This window comes from Salvelinus namaycush, chromosome 30, assembly GCF_016432855.1.
Source record: "Salvelinus namaycush isolate Seneca chromosome 30, SaNama_1.0, whole genome shotgun sequence".
Classification (NCBI taxonomy): domain Eukaryota; kingdom Metazoa; phylum Chordata; class Actinopteri; order Salmoniformes; family Salmonidae; genus Salvelinus; species Salvelinus namaycush.
Window position 1 is genome coordinate 8424799 of NC_052336.1, and position 21316 is coordinate 8446114.

The 21316-nt window shown below is 41.2% G+C and overlaps 3 protein-coding genes across 6 annotated transcripts in view; 1 reads left to right on the top strand and 2 right to left on the bottom strand.

The window, feature by feature from the left end:
• Positions 1-859: 859 nt before the first annotated feature.
• LOC120024891 (coatomer subunit beta) lies at positions 860-8201 on the bottom strand. The gene is made up of 22 exons (XM_038969237.1): positions 8026-8201; positions 7395-7548; positions 7036-7265; positions 6734-6903; positions 6517-6631; positions 6334-6426; positions 5617-5754; positions 5405-5524; positions 5178-5285; positions 4848-4994; positions 4600-4745; positions 4434-4530; positions 4178-4338; positions 3944-4064; positions 3590-3817; positions 3222-3401; positions 2675-2819; positions 2419-2538; positions 2167-2312; positions 1992-2081; positions 1400-1555; positions 860-1213 (listed from the first exon to the last, which is right to left on the bottom strand). The coding sequence occupies exons 2-22, from the start codon at positions 7483-7485 to the stop codon at positions 1154-1156; spliced, it is 2862 nt and encodes a 953-aa protein (XP_038825165.1). The 5' UTR covers positions 7486-7548; positions 8026-8201; the 3' UTR covers positions 860-1153.
• A 526-nt stretch (positions 8202-8727) lies between these two features.
• LOC120025288 (proteasome subunit alpha type-1-like) lies at positions 8728-12732 on the bottom strand. Of its 2 annotated transcripts, none has more exons than XM_038969776.1 (10): positions 12655-12732; positions 11894-11938; positions 11704-11805; positions 11497-11600; positions 11303-11391; positions 11114-11184; positions 10901-11030; positions 10749-10828; positions 9220-9324; positions 8728-9062 (listed from the first exon to the last, which is right to left on the bottom strand). In XM_038969776.1, the coding sequence occupies exons 1-10, from the start codon at positions 12655-12657 to the stop codon at positions 9003-9005; spliced, it is 789 nt and encodes a 262-aa protein (XP_038825704.1). In that variant the 5' UTR covers positions 12658-12732; the 3' UTR covers positions 8728-9002. The 2 variants fall into 2 exon arrangements, 1 of the variants encoding a protein (XP_038825704.1); XR_005472982.1 differs by lacking the exon at positions 8728-9062 and adding an exon at positions 9468-9537 and having other exon boundaries at positions 9219-9324.
• A 1057-nt stretch (positions 12733-13789) lies between these two features.
• LOC120024897 (cGMP-inhibited 3',5'-cyclic phosphodiesterase B-like) overlaps positions 13790-21316 on the top strand; it is an 86449-nt gene continuing 78922 nt past the window's right edge. For 2 of the 3 annotated variants that reach the window (XM_038969251.1, XM_038969250.1), the window contains exon 1: positions 13790-14872. In XM_038969251.1, coding sequence (XP_038825179.1) covers positions 13982-14872 — 891 coding nt within the window. In that variant the 5' untranslated portion in view covers positions 13790-13981. The remainder of the gene's footprint in view (positions 14873-21316) is intronic. The other variant, XM_038969249.1, reaches the window with a different exon arrangement.

The window sequence follows — 21316 nt, forward strand, 5'->3', positions numbered from 1 at the left end:
CCTTTAAACATGCCTGTCTCTCAATATGAGAATCAAAAGGAAATGTGGGCATCAAATTCAGAAGATGTGCGTCAAAGTCAGAAAACATGTATGAAGTGCTCACATTCTAAATCTTTCCATACAAGGCAAAACGTGATGTAATTTCCTTTCCAAGAAGCGAGGGAACTTTTGAGTGTCTATTCAACTGGAGAAATGTTATATAATGGTGAGGTGGGAAAGGCAGTCAAAGCAAAGTAAATGTGTGTGACTGATTAGAAATTGACAAGGGATTTGGATTTGATGCTGATCTTTCATCATTACACCATTTCAATACATGGCAAAGACTGATCTTATATAGCACGTTGATTGTATTCACTCTACATTTGTATGACTTGAAATGTGGGACCTGGCACATACATTTTCACTTCATTGATGCAATTACTTGCAATTTACAGAAGCAATAACCTTTTCCCACTAATCTTAAAATTTTACTTTCAAGGAATTTGCATGCATCTGATACAATAACCACTTTGATGAGTCATTATCTGTAGTGTAAAGACAATAATGGGACATGAGATCAGCTAAGCTGCTTATTCACAGGCAGCCCAATTCAGATCATTTGTTTGGTCAAAAGACCAATTAGTGGCAAAAACATCAGAATTGGGCTGCCTGTGTAAACACAGCCGTAGAGGATGGAATGTGCATTCAAACTGAATCCATATTTCATGGTTTAGTCTGACATTGCATTTAACTTTACTGTCATAACATTTGGCAACAGCTTAATTAAGGGGTGGTGGATCAGAAGTTTTTCCTACCTCGCGTCCCCTTAACATAAGTAAAGAAAGACTGAACACGCAAACAACCCATCGTCTGACAAATGTTGGGAGTATGTTTTGTTATATATGACATGTTTATTGAAAATGAAAGATATCCCTGGCCTATCACTTGGAGGACAGTAAGAGGGAGTTTCTTCCTGACACAGGAGGTGTAAAACCATCTCTCATACCCACATATAGAACAGTACTTAATCAAATGGCCATAAAAAAAAGCTATCTGTTTATGGCCAGACAGATAGAGGAGACTAGAGAGGACTAGCAGAAAGCACATTTCTTTGCAGATGAATCTTGTCCAGTGATGTGGAGTTCTCAGTTGGACTGCTGGTTTTCAGTTGACTTTATACAGATGTTTTTTTCTGGGAAAGGTTGATCTTGTCACCCAGACTCAATGCCATACCCTGTAGAGAGAGGGGAAGTGTTACTTGCGATGTATAAACTTCAATAAACAATTCCACCCCGATGTTTGCATTATTCTATCATTACTACTTGCACTACGTCTACATCCCAAATGGCAACATATTTACAAAAGTAGTGCACTATATAGGGAATAGGGTGCATTTTGGGATGTAGTCTGAGTTTCTCACCTGGCTCTTGGCCCGGATGCGGATGTGTCCGTTGACAGGGGCATCAGGACCCAGGTGGATGGGCTTCTCAATGCTGACGTTGGCCAGGGCGTCTTCACCGAAGATGGAGCGGGCATACAGGTTGGCAGCCATGAAGCCACAGAATCCAGAAAGTGCCTGGTTGTTAGGACAGACAAGGTGGAGTGAGTGAGCATCACATGCATTACTACCTATTTGACCCAGTAGTATGATTCTGATTGGTCCTGTAGAAACGTGCTCAGTTTGCTGAAGACAGGGCTATTACAAGAGAGAGTCAAGCTTAATTGTCTAAAACCATGGTGGATTGATGAAGAATTTGAAAAAATTAATTAAAATAGGTACATATTGCCTGTATCTCGCAGGGTGCCCTTTTCTTTTCAAACGGATTGATTCAATCACAATTATAAAAGCCATTTAGAAATCAAATCCGAACACTGTAAAAAAGGTAGCAGCAGCAGAAAAGTTAGACGCTCTGACACCTTCCACTCATTAGCCTTCCCATCTGCCAGGTATTCTGTTCTACACATCGTCCTATTGATGTAGTTCAAACGGCAATATTCCACGACTACTGTACCTTCTCTGGGGTCAGGCACTTCATGTTGGTGGAGCTGAGGATGTGGTGGAGGTACTCGTTCAGGTCTGCAATGTTGGTGTTCACAGTCACCTAGAATAAACAGTGTTATTACGATCATCCACTGAACACACTAACAAAACAAAATATGGACAGTTCTCTTATCTAGCGGTAGTACCTTATTCTCCCACTCAAACTCGGCCCACATCTGTCTGAACTCTGCGTCTGTGCACGAGGCTGGCTGGATGTAGTCCATGATGTCAATGTGGATGTCACTGAGTACCACGCAGTTCCTGTCGCTGGCAGCTCCTGATACGTCATACACTGAGACAGACAGACATTAGAACTGATGTCGTACACATGGAGTGGAGGCTGGCATCAGATTATTCATGACAAGTACTATGACAGAAGTTAGAAGTGATGCTCTTACCTATGTTGCCAAATATGATGCCATTCTCTGTGGACGCCACTTTGACGTTAGCCTTGATGTTGGCAAAGTCATGGGGTGCCAGAGTGAGAGGAGAAGGCTTCTCAACCAGCTTGAGGTCACCTGTTGGATTGAAAGGTTGATATCAGCATTAGACATACATCACCTATGGCAAACAAGAGAAATTGCCCTGAAACAACCCTTAGTAAGGTTGTATGACTCTGCATATAGTCATATGAACTACAGACTAGAACCTCACCCAATGTCGCCAGCTCCAGGGTGCAATTCTGAAGGGTGTCGTTGGTTTGGTTGACGACCAGCACATCCAGCACAATGTCATACTGGTTGACATGGACATAGGCCTCAGCATAGACTGGGTCTGAGAAACCAGTCAGCTGGGTAACCTGCAAAACAACATACACTCAGAATGACATGGTCCTCACCAACCTGTTGTTATACAACGGAGCACCTGTCAATAACTACCTCAACAGCACTAATAGCCAAGATGAAAACGTACATTTCTGAATAGGATCCTGAGACAATCCATGCCATAGCCTGAACCTAGAAATGTTGTTATATTCATTCCCTCTTTCATAGTCGTTCCTATGGAACAGACCTAGAAAACACTGATTTCTATGTCTATGGCTCACTGTCACATTGGAAACAATGCCACCTGCTGGCAACTTGAGGTACATCACATATCTCTACTATCCAAAAAGGAACATGATCATGTGATTCGCAAGCACACAATTTTGTAATTCTGTAACAGAACGGTGTGTGTGTCAACGGGGTCCTTGTAGGTGTACCTTGTTGAGTTTGGAGGCCATGGGGTCGTTAGCCTCCTTTTTAAGAGTGGTTCCCATGGCAGCCAGTAAACTGAGCTGGAATTGGTCCTCCTTGGAGGACGTCTCGTTCTTGGCCGTCAGTTGCATAAAGGAAATGGGGTCGTCTGCCTGCACCAGTACGTTCCGCTTCTCTGACTCTTTCTGTGAATAAGAGCACAGAACACCATCAGCACATAGCAATACAATCCAGCAGTGTCCAAATGGATAGGCAGCCAGGTGAAGGGAGAACTATAGTATAGCTGACTGAACTGGGAGAAGGCAGTGGTTTAGTGAGAAGAGTGGACTGGAAGCTATGGCCTAGTAATCTAGCAGCCAGCGCTCCTCCTTACCTTCTGAGATAGCTTCTCCTCCTCCAGCCTGACAGTGAGCATGTGAGACAGGGACTTGCGGCACTCCTTATTAAAGATGTCATTCATGAGGGGCGAACACTCGGACAGCACCTTGAGGCACAGAGAGATGCGGTCCACATCGTCGTCTGTGATGGGCTTCTTGGGCAGAGAGGACTTGCCCAAGTGGAGGATGGTGGCCATGATCAGCATAGACTCAGCCACAAAGGACTGAAGGGGAGACGGTGATCGAGAGCATTAGAATCACTTCATGACTTTCAATGGACAGTGAACATGGAACACCTAAATCACAACTGTTTCACAACCGTTTCAGAAGATAAGAGGTCCTATACTTACATTCTGTCTCTTTTTGTCTTGAACGATGGCGACATATCGCAGGGCCACTTTGGTCAGGGTTGTGGCCAGCGAGGCTGCCACATAGAAGTCTCCGTCCATCAAGAAGCCCCTGAGAGGAGGCCTACAGGGAAAGGGACGACAGTTTCATTGAGTGTCATATCATCCACTTCTGAAAGACAATCACTGCAAGCTAAGAAACTATGTATTTTAGACACAAAAGGTGATTTCTTTTACCTGTCCTCTTCCTTCTTTGAGGGACGGGAGGAGCTGAGGGCGCTCTGTGTGACGTAGGTGCCCATCTCTGTCACCAGTTTGGCTGCTGGCGCTGCGCTCACCTCTTCTTCCGGCTTCCCCTCCCCAGCCTCTTTCTTGATCTCGTTCTCTACTATGGGGATCTGAAAAAGGGACAGACATGAGCCACTGGCAACAAGTATCACTCTGGTATTGAATGCTGAAAGTGAATGAATAATCCATAAGCTCACACACATACCTCTCCAAGCGACCTGCGCACTTCTGTCATCACACTCTGAATGTCCTCTTTAGTGCTGCAGTATTCTCCCAGGATCCAAAGCGCTCCTCTGTAGATCCTAACACAGTTTAAAAGATTGGATGTCAGCATAAAAAAATAAATAAAAAAAAGTCACTCTTGCTCTTACTTGACAGTCTTGATGGCGTGGAAGACTTCCAGCATCTTCTCGATGATGAGGGGCCTCAGGTTGTCGAACCTCTGAATGGCCTCCCTCACAAACTCCAGCACATCAGCCGCCGCTGCCTCATTAGTGTCACTCAGGAACTCCATCAGCTGAGTGACACACGTATGTCATTTAGATTACATCACAGAGGACAGAATGACCCTAGCTGTGTTTGATATCAGGATTTGTATGTGTGAACAGGGTAGACTCACCACAGGAATGACATTAGCCGCCATGTCAGGGAAGCGTACACTGCATGAGTGGAGGGTGCGCACCAGCAGCTGCCTGAATTTATCAGTGTCCTCATGCTCCGTCACATTGTTGGTTTTAATCACCTCCTTCTTCAGAACTATCACCAACTGGAACACAAACACATGAACACCTTAGTTAGAATAATCATCCTTTTACAAAATAGACAGGAGAGGACAGTCCACAGAGACAGGAGAGGACAGTCCACAGAGACAGGAGAGGACAGTCCACAGAGACAGGAGAGGACAGTCCACAGAGACAGGAGAGAATAGTCCTGAGGATGACACCCCCACCTCCTCTACATTCCGGGATGAAACTAGGTCCAAGGCCAGCTGCAGGGTCTTCTTCCGGACCTCGAGGTCAGGCGTGCTTAAAACACGCAGAATGTCCATCACCAGGTCCTGGGTGGACAGAGAACAGACACGTTAACCAGGTTATTATTACACTTCAAAGACTTACTGGTACCTAACATGGGGTCTGTTCACCAGGAGCAACATTAATGAAAGTGAAGTCGGAGTACCTGGAGAACACGTTCATGAGTGGGATGCTCCTTCAGCTCTATCAGACGATCCAGGACAATCAGCTTCACGTTGTTGTCACTCTCCTTGATAATCAGGTCAATGTAGCACTGGGCAGCAGCCTAGAACAAACACACAAATGCCAATGAAAGACAATACCAGACCAAAATCCACAGCAGTTCCGTGTTGTGTTGTAGATAAGTAAGGGGGGTACCTTGATGGCAGTGGGTGCGCTGGACAGCGTGACAAGAGTGCCAGCTGCCTCGTACTTCACGGCTGGGCTGGAGGACTGCAACAGGTTGTAGATGCAGCGGATGAAGCGGGCACGCTCCGACGGGTTAGCGTGGCACACCTAAACATTGAGGAAACAAGAGACATGACAAATAAAAAATGCCAGTACGTACGTGGATATAATTTCCAATTGAAGCTTTGTTGTTTTCTTTACCCCTTTTTCTCCCCAATTTTGTGGTATCCAATTGGTAGTTAGTCTTGTCTCATCGCTTCAACTCCCGTACGGACTCGGGAGAGGCGAAGGTCGAGAGCCGTACGTCCTCCAAAACACAACCCAACTGCTTCTTGACACAACCCAACTGCTTCTTGACTGGGAGACCCACATGGGTCTCCCAGTCGCGGCCGGCTGCAACAGAGCCTGGACTCGAACCCAGAATCTCTAGCGCGATGCAGTGTCTTAGACCACTGCGCCACTCAGGAGGCCCTTCAAGCTTTGTTTTAATTTTCTTTAACTCATAGCATAATGTCTTAATAGATCACACACATTGGCATATGTTTCGGCTTGCTCCTTCCTCAGTGCATGTGAGACAGAGAAACAGACATCAAGTGACATCCTGTGTTTTCTTTACATATTTCTCAAAAGAGATATCTGGAGGTTTCTAGTGGGACTTTCTGGTGGGAAAATGTCTGAAGGACTCACCTTGTAAATTAGCTCCACAATGACCAACTGGAGAATATCTCCAAATGTATGCACTTGATCAATGCAGGTGCTGAGGTAATCCAGAGCTCTGTCCTGCACAGTGGAAATTACCAGTGTTAGTCCCAGACACAGAAAAATGTTGGTGAGCGGTCTCTAATAAAAAAAAGTGAAGATGCAATTGACCTGGTCTGCGTGAATGAGCATCATGAAAGCATTTCTCTTGCAGCTGGCATCTTTTTCATTCACAAGGAAATCATGGATCAACTCAGGGGCATCTGGGATGAGATTTTCGAAGTTCCTGAGATGGAAATAAAATTGCTCAAGTAAATGCCATGTTCTCCATTAAGGGTCATAAACACTCATATGGAACTTCTGTATTGTATCACTACAGTAAGTGTACCTGTAGATGGTGTAGATGGCCAGTACAGCATTGCGGCGAACGTAGCTGTGGCGGTGCTCCAGGCAGGCGCGGATGGCGGGCATGAGGGGCTCCAGCAGCTCAGACTCCTTCAACTTGCACAGGAAGCGCAGGGTGGATCCACGGATGAACTCATTGGGATGCTGCAAGTCCTGAAACAGACAAACATACATTTAATGTCTCTTATTCAAGGATAATAGTCACACATCATACTTTCTTGTGCTAATTATATAATTTATCGAACATTCAGACAGACAGTACACTTGTGTAGTATGCTACTATACCTTTCTGTAGGCATCACAGACCAGGATCATCTCCTGAAGCAGCTTGCCATCTGGAGTCGTTTTGGGGACAATCTCCCAGAAGACTAGCAGAAGCTTTTTAATGGTGTGGTCTTGAAGTGGGAGGACAAATCGGATGATGGTCATCAGTAGGCCTGGCAGCTTCTCTCCATTCAGTATCATGATGATTACCTTCTTCAGGGCCTCTGTCTTTGCCTTGATCTCTCCTTTTTCTGATATCAGGAAAGAATAACATTGTATTACTCTTAAAGTCACACTAATCACAGATCAGTCACACTGATAGTTTAGGGGCGGTTAGGTGCCTATTACCAATGCAGATAGGGTCAACAAAGGACACTTACCTAAGTCTGCTTTGAGACTGACTTCAGATGGAGGTTCGGAGTCATTTGGAACATTGATCAAAGTGTAACAAACATTCTCTGCGGCTGTCATTTTGCCAGATGGATCGTCTTTCCTCTTGCAACACCCCAATCAACAGAACTGTTAAGATGATTCCTATGAAGTACCCATCAAGTAATGTTAATGCATAATCCGACAAATGTAAACATAGATGCTATTACACATAAGTTACTGAACACGATTCGTGCTTTCTAATACTGCAGAGCTGTAGCTAAGAAATATGTGGTTGCTAGTCGACACATCCACGTAGACACGTCAATTAGCTAACTTGTACTATAGTAGTTAATTAGTAACGTTACTATAGTAGCTAGTTAATGTTCTTCATTCACACAGGCCGCCTCGGCTGTTAGCTAGTATGCTAGTTATTGACAATTCAATGGCCTAACAAATTATGCAGCTCAATCAGTGACATTCACAAGAAAAAACAGATATGCAATATGCCAGTAACACTTCAGAGCCTAGTAAGACGTTTTGATTTTGCAAATTGAGCAAGCTCAAACGCTTGTCGTCCCCGACAGCTAGTGTTAGCTTGCAAATGGTGGATGGATACCAAAACATATTTTGAATAATTACCCAAACCAATCTTTCCGCACTTGGTCACGATAGAGAAATAAGCACGTAGCTGCCTTTTACTGCACGTTTACTATATTTCAAAATATCATTTGTCGCGTCTGTTATTTAATTGGGCATCTGTAAAATTGCTCAGAGATCTTCTCGAGCTGTCCGTTCCCAACTTCCCTGTGACGTGGAAGATTAGCTACTTTCTGAGCCACATCACTGCTACAGCAAGTGAAAAGGGACAAATAACCCGGATGTCTAGACGCGAAGACGAAATTCTAATTATGAGTGTTGCCCAATATAACAATATTCTATATTGCCTCCATGTATGTACTCTGAACTGATGCTTTACATGTTTTTGCTACAAGTAACTTATACATTTGCTATTTATGAAATATTGAATTGTAGATTTTGTTTATATCCCATCACATGGTATGGCCCAATCCAGAGGGTTGACCAAACCACATTATATAAGGCTACCATTTCAGTTGGGTTTGTAAGTAGGTTGTGTTACCAGTGATTATGATTCAATAAAGTCCATAGTAATCCCGGGTTAGTCATGATGTTTGAACATCTATGTTTTCTTTTTTTTGTTCAAAGTTCAGTTGGTGCTTAGGTATAAATAAACCCACTTCGGTTCCTACATTCTCTTTGAAAACATCCACCACCGAGTGGCCACATAAGAACATAGAATGACAATGCAGTAATGAGAAAATATAACATCACATTAACATTTATTTTAACGAACCGGACAAGTTCAGAAACAGTTGTCTTTAATGACAAAAAATGAATACAAACATTGAATGGCTAACAAAAATCATAGATAGTCAACTTGAACATACACAAGTATAATGGTAATTGTTCTCCATGTTGATACAGTTACAAGTGAGTGTGGGTGGAATATTGGTTGTGGACAGGATGCTATCCAATGACTGAAAGGATCAGGGATAAGAGCTTTGTCATCTTCACACTGTCTGGGACACACTTCAATCTCAGAGCTCCATGGGCTCTTCTGGCTTCTCTGCTGCCGCCTCGTCGTCTGGCTGGGCAACCTGCAGCACAACAAGAGGACAAGGCATGTGCATTGTCAGGTATGGAGATAACTGAATAATGTACCGTCAATAATCTTATTAACGCAATAACCGTTCCTCTTGACAAGTTTCCCCAGAGAAAATATTTTTATTCAAAATTTGCCAAGTTGTTTTTTACCCTTCTCTGTGGCCTCTCCTCAAGGCCTTCAAGGAATGATGCCACATCGCCATCATCGTAGATGGTGAACTCCATGTCCTTGCCAACAATCCCGATGGACACATTCTAAAAGGGCAGAGAGTAAGTTGTCAATCTGTGATTTAAGTTGTGTTCTGATCCCCTACCCTTCTCTCTGAACCCCTCATGAATTTAAAAACATTGGATTAGTGTAAGAATGGCTAGGTGTTTTCACATAATAGTAGTTATACCAGTCCATCCCCTCATGGGGAGCGAATGAGAGCCCACTTCAGGGTGAGGAGTAGATCATTGGACAGTAGCCTGATGGAAAAGTCTTAAGGTTACTACAAGCTTCACACCGTTCATCTACGTGCACGTGGGTGGAGTGGGATTTTTGGAGCAGGGGATACGTTTTGGTAACATGATATCCTTGCTGGTCCCAATCCCACTCCCATTCAAATCAAATCAAATCAAAATGTATTTGTCACATGCACCAAATAGAACAGGTTTAGACCTTAGTGAAATGCTTACTTATAAGCCATTAACCAACAATGCAGTTAAGAAAAATAGGTGTTAAGAAAGTATTTACTTTTATTTATTTTTATTAGTTGCAAGCTGGCTAGCTGGCTTTAAAAATAGGAAGCTAGCTAACCTTTTTAACTTCCCACATCTATCTCCATGTGAAACAATCAGATGTATAATTTAAACATATGCCCTGGCAAATATTTGTATACTTGCAGGTTTAACTACTGATGGGGAAACAAAGCTTCCTGAAGCTGAGGTTTTCAAGACAATTGTGTCAAATAGGTTCATTACTCAAGGCTTTAATTAACACAGTGTACGCCTGCTGTTCAAAATCATTTAGAGCAGCCAAATTAGCGTGTGCTCAGCATAGCCTTTTTGTCTTCTACCAAACCAATCAGGTGGTTGTTCGACGAAAAGAAGCTTCAGACGTCATTAATAACGTTCTTCTGATAAAGTGATACAGGCATTGGCACACTGCTTCAAAGTACACTTATTAGCGATTTTGACGCATGCCTCAGAGCTCAGGCATCAAACGTAACATCACTAAGTGTAACCCAAACCATTATCCCAGTTTGATATGCTGCTTGTGTATTAATTCCCATATCAGCTAAAAACAGAGCATCATAATGTTTGCTTACAGAGAAAAAAGAACATGGCTAGCTAGTTGGCTATAGCAGGTTCTAACATTTCACACTAGCCTGATAGTTATAACTTCTAAACAAAATACCTTTTTGGGTGGATTCTTGTTGTTTGGTTATTAATGTAAAATAGGCTACTTGATTAATAACCTATAGATCGGATTGAGGAACCAAGCGACTACACTGTCCCCCACGGCTGCGGAAAGAATGATACGGCGCATCTCAATTTTCAGGTAGTAGAAAAGTATGTTGAATGCCGGATGGTATTACAAGAAGCCGTGCCTTTTGTGACAAAAAACATCATTCCAACATTGCGCTACACTCCAAATCTTGCGTCTCCATAGTGCTTGCAGTAAGCTTAAAGTTTACCTTTGTGGTAAGATCTTGCTCTGCAGGTAGAGTTTCTCTCAGTCCCCGGAGGCCATGTTGAACTAGGTCATTCAGTTCACCTACAAGACAGAATGAAAGCTTTACAACGTGCTTACCTCAGAAGCAGAGAAGAAAAGGCATAAAATACTCACAGTCGAGAAAAGTGTCCATATGTCTTTCCAGGTAGGTACGTGCAGACTGGGAGCGGGCCCCTATGGACATGGCCTTGCAATCAAAGTAGTTGGCAGAGGGGCAGGTCTGGAAAATGTGTGGCCCCATATCCTAGAAGAGACAAACAATATTAGATATGACATACTATTCCACTAATATTTATAGAGGGACAAACCAACCAAAACATATCTTACATCATATCCTGCGATGAGTAATCCCACACCATAAGGCCTTCTTCCATATCTCTGTGTAGGGATCTGGGTTTCTGAGTGCTAGGTCAAGGTGGATTGTCTTAGTTGCAACGGTGTAAAAACTTTTAAAATAACCAACACAGACAATTCATGTTAAGCATTATAAAAACTAAATTTGTGGTAAAAGGACACTGCTTCCAATTAGTGTGACCAAGCGGGACACAGGGAGAGGCCGATCAAACACAAACCTGGAGTCCAGGCACTCCTGACGCATAAAGTTGCTGAAGGAGTATGATGGAAGAGAGAAGTGTTAACCTCAGTCAGAAGAACACTGTCTAATTCTCTTCAAGAATATGAAAAACCATGCACAACAGATCCTCTCTTACCAGAGTAGCCTTGCATCAGCAGTGAGGCCAGCAATGGAGATGCCAATATGGCTGTCGACGTGTAAAATTTTCTTCTGATGGGCAGCCAACTCGGATTGAGCTCTCTGGACAAGAACACAAAATTAGGATTATAAATAGACAACATTTACACTACTTTTCATATAATCATGTTCTTGAATGCAAATGTAAAATCAATGTAAATTGTACCTTCAGAGCCACAAGTACAGCATGACTGCGAGATTTCAGACCCACTGTGGCAGATCCTTGTTTCACTGCTTCCATAGCATATTCAATCTGATGAATACGCCCCTGAAACACAAAACAGTGACCTGTTATGAGTCACAAATATTGCAGCTGAAATTTCTAACTGTTATGTTACCTGTATTTGCAGACTTACCTGTGGACTCCAAACTGTGACATCATTGTCATACTGGTTGCGGAACTAAGAAAAATACAAAAATTTGTCCACAATCTAGAAACCTACATGTTGCTGTCGTCATAGTACAGTATTTCATCATTGATTCCATATTAGAAATCAAGTGCCATTTGCATGTGAAAATGTTATCATGGAATCCATTATTGCTCCACTGTTTATATTTATGTTGGCTGCCCAAAGCCCACTCTTTTTTAATGGTAACAGTTACTTCTTAAGTGTCTTTAACAAGGCAATGACTCAGCTAAAAAACAGCGCTGATTTAACTAGCTAGCAACATAGCTTGGTATTCACACAGTGAAGTTTGACTTCAAGTTGTGAACAAGTAATCTAGGTAGCTAGCTAGCTAACGTTAGCTGAATAGATAACATTAGCTAGCTAGCTACTACCATTGATTAAAATGTTAGTTATGTCCAATAACATTAAGCAAAACGTTAGCTACTACTATCATATTCTACCCCAAATATGGGATAGTCACAGGTTAGGGATGCAGCCATAGCATTTGTTGTTGTCCTAGCTAGCTATTCTATTTCATTACCTTTTTTTTTTACCGGTACAGCAGCGTGGCTAGTAAGCTTAACTAAATGTTTACTCATTGCTGGATAGCTAGCTAGGTAGCCTTTCCATCCAACTACAGATAACATAGATTTCTGGTGCATTTACTTATTAAGTTTGCATTCACTTTTAATATATCGTACATATTATATGTTTTATTCCAAGCTTACCATGATGATAGAGCTTTCCACCAACAAGAGCCTCAGATAACTTATGAGTGCTTGATTATTTTTCCTATTGATGTCTGCGCAAAGGGAAACAAGTAGATCACAGAGAGGGGGATCCGCGTTCTATATTTTTCTCTGCCAGATGTGATGTGAAATTATTCACCAGACACTGCTGAAGAAATCAGAAACCCCCATAATACACAAAGTAAAAGCGTGCAATTACTCAATACACCTAATGTTAAACATAATCTACAATCTCGTCGAAATCAACTATTTCCCCCTGAACATTTGGATTTTGAAGGTGCGTTCCTTATTCTTACATAAATATCACTTGCTTTCTATGATATATCCAAATAGAGTTCCATCTTCTCTGATATATGTAGTGCTAAAAATATGCGATTCCTTGGAGGAACATTGCTTTAATTTACAAAGTCTCATTAGAACACATACAAAAATAGCTATTCTAAGATTAATCATGTTTTCAAAAATGAAGTGGTAGATTTCGTTAGTTGAACATATTTGGAAATCTTTCAATATCACAGGCCTGCCAGAGTAATTGGGCCTAGATAGGGGTACAGTAGCCTGGCTATGTAATTACACTAGAAAATAACTACTACTATTATTACTACTACTTCTACTACCACTAATAATAATGGCTAAACCTTCAAATAATGGGCCTTATTTTTGGCCAAAATGTACTTTATCAATCCTAAAATCCTAAAGAAACAGATCAAGTTGCATATCTGTTTGAAGGAAAGATCATTTGACGTTTGGATTTTGTCCAAAGTAACGCAAGCAAACTCAGGTAAATTGATAAACGCACACTTTCTTTAACCTCACTGTCAACATGTTGACGTTGTGTGGTTGTTTTTAGCTGTACATATGATCTTTTTTTTTTTTTTTAGGTTTTCAGTGTATTTTGAACGCGTTCAGACAATGCAATTAATTGTGATTTAAAAAATGCGTGCACTAAAATTACAAAAAGTTATCTCGAGCTGATTAACTCCGACAGCCTTAGATTTTATATAGCAGCACTCTTCTTCCGTCTTCTGACCGACCATGAGAGTGCACGGTTTGTTCCAGTGCTGCAGAGCGCGTGCCTGTGTCGATCTGTAGTTTTTGTAGCAGATTGTCACATCTAGGCGGCGACACGGAGTCCCTTTTATCTAAAAACAACAACATTTCACCTTCTCTTTCTTTTAGTCAAAATGCTTGAGCACGTTTGAGTGACCATGGAGTGCGTTTGCCGTCATGTAGTTGAGTGTTAATACGTCGAGAATATTGGTAGAAGGAAACTTTTGAAGGAATCCAAGGAGCTACAGTTGAAAACATGGCTGTTCGCGAAGAAGGAGAGGTTTTGCACAGTAAAATCAGGCACCACGATGGGGTTGCCAATGCAAACAGCACAGAGAGCTTCAGGAACGGCTATGTGAAGAGCTGCGTCACCCCTTTAAAACAAGACCATCAAAGGGGATTTTTGTTTAACGTCTGTAGGTTTTGCAATGAGGACATTCTGAAATCAAAAATATTTCGAATTTCTGGCCTATACCTGGGTGCATTCGCAATTTTTGCAGTTTCGTTGCTTATTTCCAGGAGCTTGCAAAGTGACTTCAGCTTTTGGGATTTGCGGACTTTTCTGTCGGGCTTCTCTCAGTCCATCAGCCCTCTCTTTAGCATAGGCTGTGCATTCTTCTTTTTGACCTTTTATTTAAGGAGGAAAAAGAGGGAAAGTAATACATGTTGGCTTGTGTCACTGCCAGCATCATGTTACTTAGGGGATTTTTTAGTTTTGCGGTTTTTGCAGTGGGGAGAGGACCAACACCAGATGCAAATGTTTGGCAGGTTGTTATTCGTGTTGGGATGTGTGGGTCTCCTAACACTGATCCCCACTTTGAAACTCAAACACAGTGTTCTGATCCTGTTGTTTGCCAGTGTTGTGTGGTTGGTGTCTTTCACCAGTCTAAGCTGTCTGCCTGCACTCCTGAGACCCGTGTTTGCGTGTTTTGCGGGTGTCTCAGGCTCGCTCTTGTCCCTCTGTTTTGACCATTATTACCCGCCGAGGGAAACGCCGAATAGGATCTCCAGCAGCGAGGAGAAAGTCCCTGTGATCAGACCCAGGAGAAGGTCCAGTTGTGTTTCTTTGGGGGAAACGTCGACCAGCTATTATGGCAGCTGTAAAATGCCTCGCAGACCTTCATTACCGTGCATATCCAGAGAACAGGTAGGTCATGGGCTGGCATAAAGTTCATCATTGCCTACATTCATTTGTGCAAAAAGTATCACTGACTGCTCAGAGTGAGCACACGTGCGCAAGAGTACACAACCTTGAGCCTGTGGTCTCCAGCAAGGAGGCAATTCAACTCCATATCCAGAATGCATAGGCCTACAGTAGTCCAGGCAGACAATCACCCCTACACTGCTGAACTATTCACCATCCAGGTCATTCACCTCTACTCACACCAAATAATCGTCTCTTGAAATAAACTAGTCTGATAGTCCTGCAATAATTAAACCCATATGACTATAACATGCAGCACAAGCACCAGAAAGTCAATTTACCTAAGTGACTTTTATTCAGACATCCTATTCTATTCTTGTTTGTTGAGTGTTGTGTTGATGACAGGAAAACCTGTCAAACAAGTTAAGTCCAAGTTAAAGCGTGATCACTTATGGTAGAGTAATCAATGCAATGATCATTATTTAGTAATTCACTCACAGGCATAATTTTCATATAGGCATAGAAAATAAGTGGTTAGTGCTACATATTCACTAATATCTGAAGTGCTTTATAAGGTTATTATTTCACTGTAGATTGGATACCCTGGTGTGAGGCCACTGCAATGGAAAGTGTGAGTAACATCAAGTGTATTTATTTGGCTTCAACACTCACTGTATTCCAGGCAATGTATTGTGACCATGGAAGATATTCATTCCCCAATAGTTCAAGATGGAAGATATTCATCTAAGACCCCCAATAGTCAAACATCCTGTTCACACTTACAGTTGATTGTAAACAAACAATATCACTGTGACCCAGCTGAGCAAGGCAAGTCCTTTTTAAAGGTTGTGTCTGTAAAATGTTATAGGCTACAATTTATTTAAAAAAAATACCCCTTGATTTTATGAAGAAAGACAACTTGATGAAATAGCTTATTACTTTCTTACGCAGGCCCAATCGTAACATTCAGGGATGTGAAATATTGCTAGCTTGCTTACATTTTCAATATCTCAGCTCAAGAACCAATCGTGTATCAGAAAGAAGCTGTTTTTGGAAGGACAGGGCCATCCACTCTGACAGTAAATAGACATCAGGCTTTAACATCAAATGATGTTCCATATTTTAAAACCCTAAAGGAATGTAATTCATTTAAAGATGTATAATAACAGGCTATTTGTGTGTAGAAACTTTATGGATTGCAGTCTGCCTTCATTTTATTATCAGTGATGGTAGCTGATTCTAGTTTATTTGTGAAATATTTAGGCGTAATGTCACACATTAACAGTAAGAGTTTTCAAATCCAACGAGGGCAATATGTTCAGCTGACATTTTAGTATGTGCCCTGCCCTCTGACCATATTAGATTAGCCTATCATATTGTTCATTATCAGTTAGATTTATCCGAATTTAGTTTTGCCTCTGATTCTGTCTATGAACCTGTGACGTTTTATAAAAGTGACCTGCCAAATATTGTTTCAGCAATAGCCTTTTGTTGTAAACTGGACTACCTTAAAGATGAAGATTATTATGAGAAGATAAGACGCATAAGCTGCATAAAGGATGTTTTATTACGGTGTTGTAATAGCACACTTCACTCATACAACACAACACTGAATTTGTTGTTTGTTCATTTGACTCATTGTCCTGCAGTAGATGTTGTCAGGAATAGATTGCAGACTCAAGTCTGGATACTACCATACAGGTCTGGTCTAGCGTTAATGTTGTCAGGCAGTGAGGGGCATTGGTGTAGACCAGTATTGATCAGTGAAATAAAGATGTCACTGCCTGTTGTCCAATTGTATTGACTTAAGAGAGGACATTACCCAAAACGTGCTACTGTCCTAGCTGAAGGACCATATTTTAATATCGCAGGCAAGGACGTTAAGAGTGTGATGATGTGCACGTCAGGTTCAGTGTCCACAGTCAAGTCCTGTATGTGACACTTTGTCATGATGTAGTGTAGACTAATAGTAATTAAGCCTAGCTCAAATATGGTCTTAGCGGACACAGTTAGTTTGGAACTGAAAGGACGAACTCAAACGTAATACTAACCATAGATCATAATTGTCATCCACACATGCATAGATTACTGGATTTATTTGGTCACACATTAAATGGCGCCTCATATCATGACATTACATGATTTGTTGGTCATTGATTCATCAGAAAATATATAGTAAAATAATTTATATTTTTGGGGGGTCAGCACATGATGCTTATGACAAATGCTGTGTGGAATGTGGAAAGGACTAACTCATGTCACTTGAAAAAAAATAAAAAAATATTTTGACCTTAAAAGAGATTGTCAATGTTGCAAGACACAATGTGGAAAAATACACAATTTTATATAATACCGTTTTCCACAAATTAATATTTCCAAATGAACAACACCACCATATACGATCAGTGGTCAACCACATTTGGGTTTGCATACAAAGTTTAGACGCGATCCTTGCTTTTGTCCTGAAGCTCTGTTGATATTGACATGATGGTATGCTGTGTGTCCTGTTCTGCATTACATCCATTTGTTGCCAGACAGTGATGCATTTAGGCCTTGTTTGTTAATTGTTTCTAGTTTCCACACAACAAAAGTTCAGTGTTAGCTGCCAGACGCGTATCAACACCTTTTGATATGAGACCATTTGCAGCTGAAATCAAAGTAATTTAAAGTCTTTGAAAGACAACTCTGTTTTAATAGGCCTGTCTCTTGCTGGAACTCTCACATGATAACTACAGTTGAAGTCGGAAGTTTACATACAATGTAGCTAAATACATTTAAACTCAGTTTTTCACATTTCCTGACATTTAATCCTAGTAAAAATGCCCTGTCTTAGGTCAGTTAGGATCACCACTTTATTTTAAGAATGTGAAATGCCAGAATAATAGTAGAGAGAATGATTTTAGTTCAGCTTTTATTTCTTTCATCACATTCCCAGTGGGTCAGACGTTTTACATACACTCAATTACTATTTGGTAGCATTGCCTTTAAATTGTTTAACTTGGGTCAAACGTTTCAGGTAGCCTTCCACAAGCTTCCCACAAAAAAATGGGTGAATTTTGGCCCATTCCTCTTGACAGAGCTGGTGTAACTGAGTCAGGTTTGTAGGCCTCCTTGCTCGCACATGCTTTTTCAGTTCTGCCCATAACATGTTTTATGGGATTGAGGTCAGGGCTTTGTGATGGCCACTCCAATACCTTGACTTTTGTTGACCTTAAGCCATTTTGCCACAACTTTGGAAGTATGCTTGGGGTCATTGTCCATTTGGAAGACCCATTTGCAACCAAGCTTTAACTTCCTGACTGATGTCTTGAGATGTTGCTGCAATATATCCACATAATTTTCCTTTCTTATGAAGTCATCTATTTTGTGAAGTGCACCAGTCCCTCCTGCAGCAAAGCACCCCCACAACACAGCCTTGAAATACAGCCACAGTTACACCTCCAATTGACTCAAATGATGTCAATTAGCCTATCAGAAGCTTCTAAAGCCATGACATCATTTTCTGGAATTTTCCAAGCTGTTTAAAGGCACAGTCAACTTAGTGTATGTATACTTCTCACCCACTGGAATTGTGATACAGTGAATTATAAGTGAAATAATCTGTCTGTAAACAATTGTTGGAAAAATTACTTGTGTCATGTACAAAGTAGTTGTCCTAACCGACTTGCCAAAACTATAGTTTGTTAAAAAGACATTTGTGGAGTGGTTGAAAAACGAGTTTTAATGACTCCAACCTAAGTGTATGTAAACTTCCGACTTCAACTGTATGTAGGCCTTGTTATGGAACACTATCCCATTCTGCTCATTCCGCTGACTTTTATTACAAGGAGCATGTGTGCGTCTAAGTTGAAAAATGTAGGAGCACACAAAGAAATTTAGGAGCACAATGAAAAATATTTGAGGTAACAAGCCAGGTTCTTTGTAGTAATTGTGCAAGCATGACGGTCATGAATCTGAGCTCAGTGTATTCTCCACGGCACTTGGGGGGCTGTGGTATAGTGAAGTAATCATTGCAACAATTATCATCTGGGTGATGATTATTATTTATTTTAGGTTGGGGGGTGCACAGGTGCTCCCAAATTAAAATTCAAGGTTGCACAGCAAAATATTTAGGCGCATTTGCAAGTAAAATGGTCGCACTGTAGAGCCCTGCCGCTACATTTCACTATGCTGTTTTTTAAATGTGGAACACAAAGTTACACCATGCTATTTTTGTATGTAAGCCTTCATACTGTGCTCGACACTCCTTTGTACACCTACTAATACAGTTCAAATAGCTATGATATAGGTCTACTTCATTATGAATTGTATAGGTCAACAAAGGCATGACTAAGTAGGACCATAATGCAGAGAAGAGAAAGTTTTACATCTCATTTGCATGTCTATCACCTCACTTTGTGTCATGTATTCTGAAACCTCTGGTATTAGGTTAGACGTTCTGAGCGTAAGACTTAGTGTCCCAGTGATGGATGATCAGTGATGGATGATCAGTGATGGATGATCAGTGATGGATGATCAGTGATGGATGATCAGTGATGGGCCATAAGCAGTGATACAGTATTTCTTATTTTGGACTCTGATACCGTACATTTTTTAAGTTTGGTTTACATTGGCACATCAGTTATGTTTTTCTTAAAGATACTGAAGTTTGGATTTCAGCTTGATAGTTCATGCTAAAAAACAATGAATAGTACAGCCAAAACAGTCAGGCAAAAGAAGTCCAGATGTAGGCTAGTTTGGCTCTTAAGTGTTGGACACACAGTTGGACAAACGTCTTACATTTCAAATCAGATCAAATCATTACATAATCATCAGTGTGTTATCATATTTATTGTGTTGTTTTCAAGATTACTTGACATTCTTTGAAATGTATTGCAGTTTGACTTTAAGGGTGACATCATCTGTCTGCAAAACAATCCTCGCAGAGCGCAAATAGGCCTAGACCATAATACATGCAGTCGCAGTAGCCTTCTTTTTACAATGTCTGTGGGAAGGTAGTGATCATTTATGAAGAGTTCAGGTAAACAGTGTAAAAGTGCTTTGCACACGTCATTACCATCAGCAGTGGGCCTATTCCAAACTATTTAAAAAGTAACTTTGGGCATCTTTGCTTGCGTTGTATTTCGGACAGATAATGTAGCTCATTATCTTGTAATAGTACCCTCCCTCATATAAATAGTACAATTGTCATACTTTCAGGGGATGTTACTGAGGAAGGTACATTGAATCTGTATTCTTTGCTGACTAGCAAATGGCTGTGCATGTGTTGTGTATGGAGAGCGACATTAAGCCAATGAGCGTCTTACTTGGTTGAGATAAAGACGCCACACTCTGTCCTGTGATCTATTTGACCTAGCTAGCACACTGCAACACCTCAGCCTCTCCTGCACTTCCTGATTCTCTTTGGAAACTTAGTCATCATACATTACGCTTGCACTTTTGAGGTGTTTTAGCCAGTTGGTAGCCAACAGACCCCGTTGTGGTTCCTAAACTGATGGACTAGCCAACTATAGTGATAATTGGTCGTTGCAGTTTTGTGGGAATATCTCATTGATGCACGGTCTCACGTCATTTCTGGACTCATGGCTTCTCCACCTGATAATCCCAGCTAACAGGACCTCTCCCTGGCCCCTGCCTGTGAGTCACAGCCTTCCTTCCCACTTTCTAATGGATCTGTGCTCGTCATCAGCGCAGCCTTCTACGTCTTTAAACCCAACTACAGTGGCATGGACCAGAAGGTGCGTCTAGTGCTGCTTGATATCTGTTTGACATCTTTTGCATCATCTGTTTGACATTGTGCAACGCAAACTAATAATTCAAACTCAAAAGAAAGCAAAACCTAACCTGAAACTGTGAACAAGGGCCTACAGTAAAACAGGTGTACATTCCTGGCCCCAGTGATGGAACCTTCTCTACCTGAAATGCAATTTTGGTCAAAGAAAACAGGAGATTGACAAACACATTTTCAATGCATGGTCCCATGCTCCTATAGTATAATGTGCCAGTATTCCATATTATACTATAGGAGCAGTCAATAGAACAATTGAGTTCACACAGTGAGTCAGGTTTTGAACTTGTAATTGTATTAAATGCTTGATTTCTGTAGTAAGATGGATAGCAGTATTATATAGGCTAGTATTATTCCTGCAGTATTACACTGTTGTTATCATGTTCTTTTTTTCAGTGATAGAATAATGGTAAAATACTGCACACATGAGAACGGTAGAAAGACCATACAGTGCTTTTACCTGTATAGGTTACATTTCTCACAGAATAAAACAGTCCTACATTTGTAGCAATGTTTTCATGGAAACAGACATGTTGGCCCCACACTTCCTAAAGAGTTCACACAAATGAAAAACAGTCACTTCGTCTAGGCATAAACCAAAGTCATTGCATGTCTTTTGGGGAAAAGAAATACATGATTTGTTAGCAGACCGTTTCTCT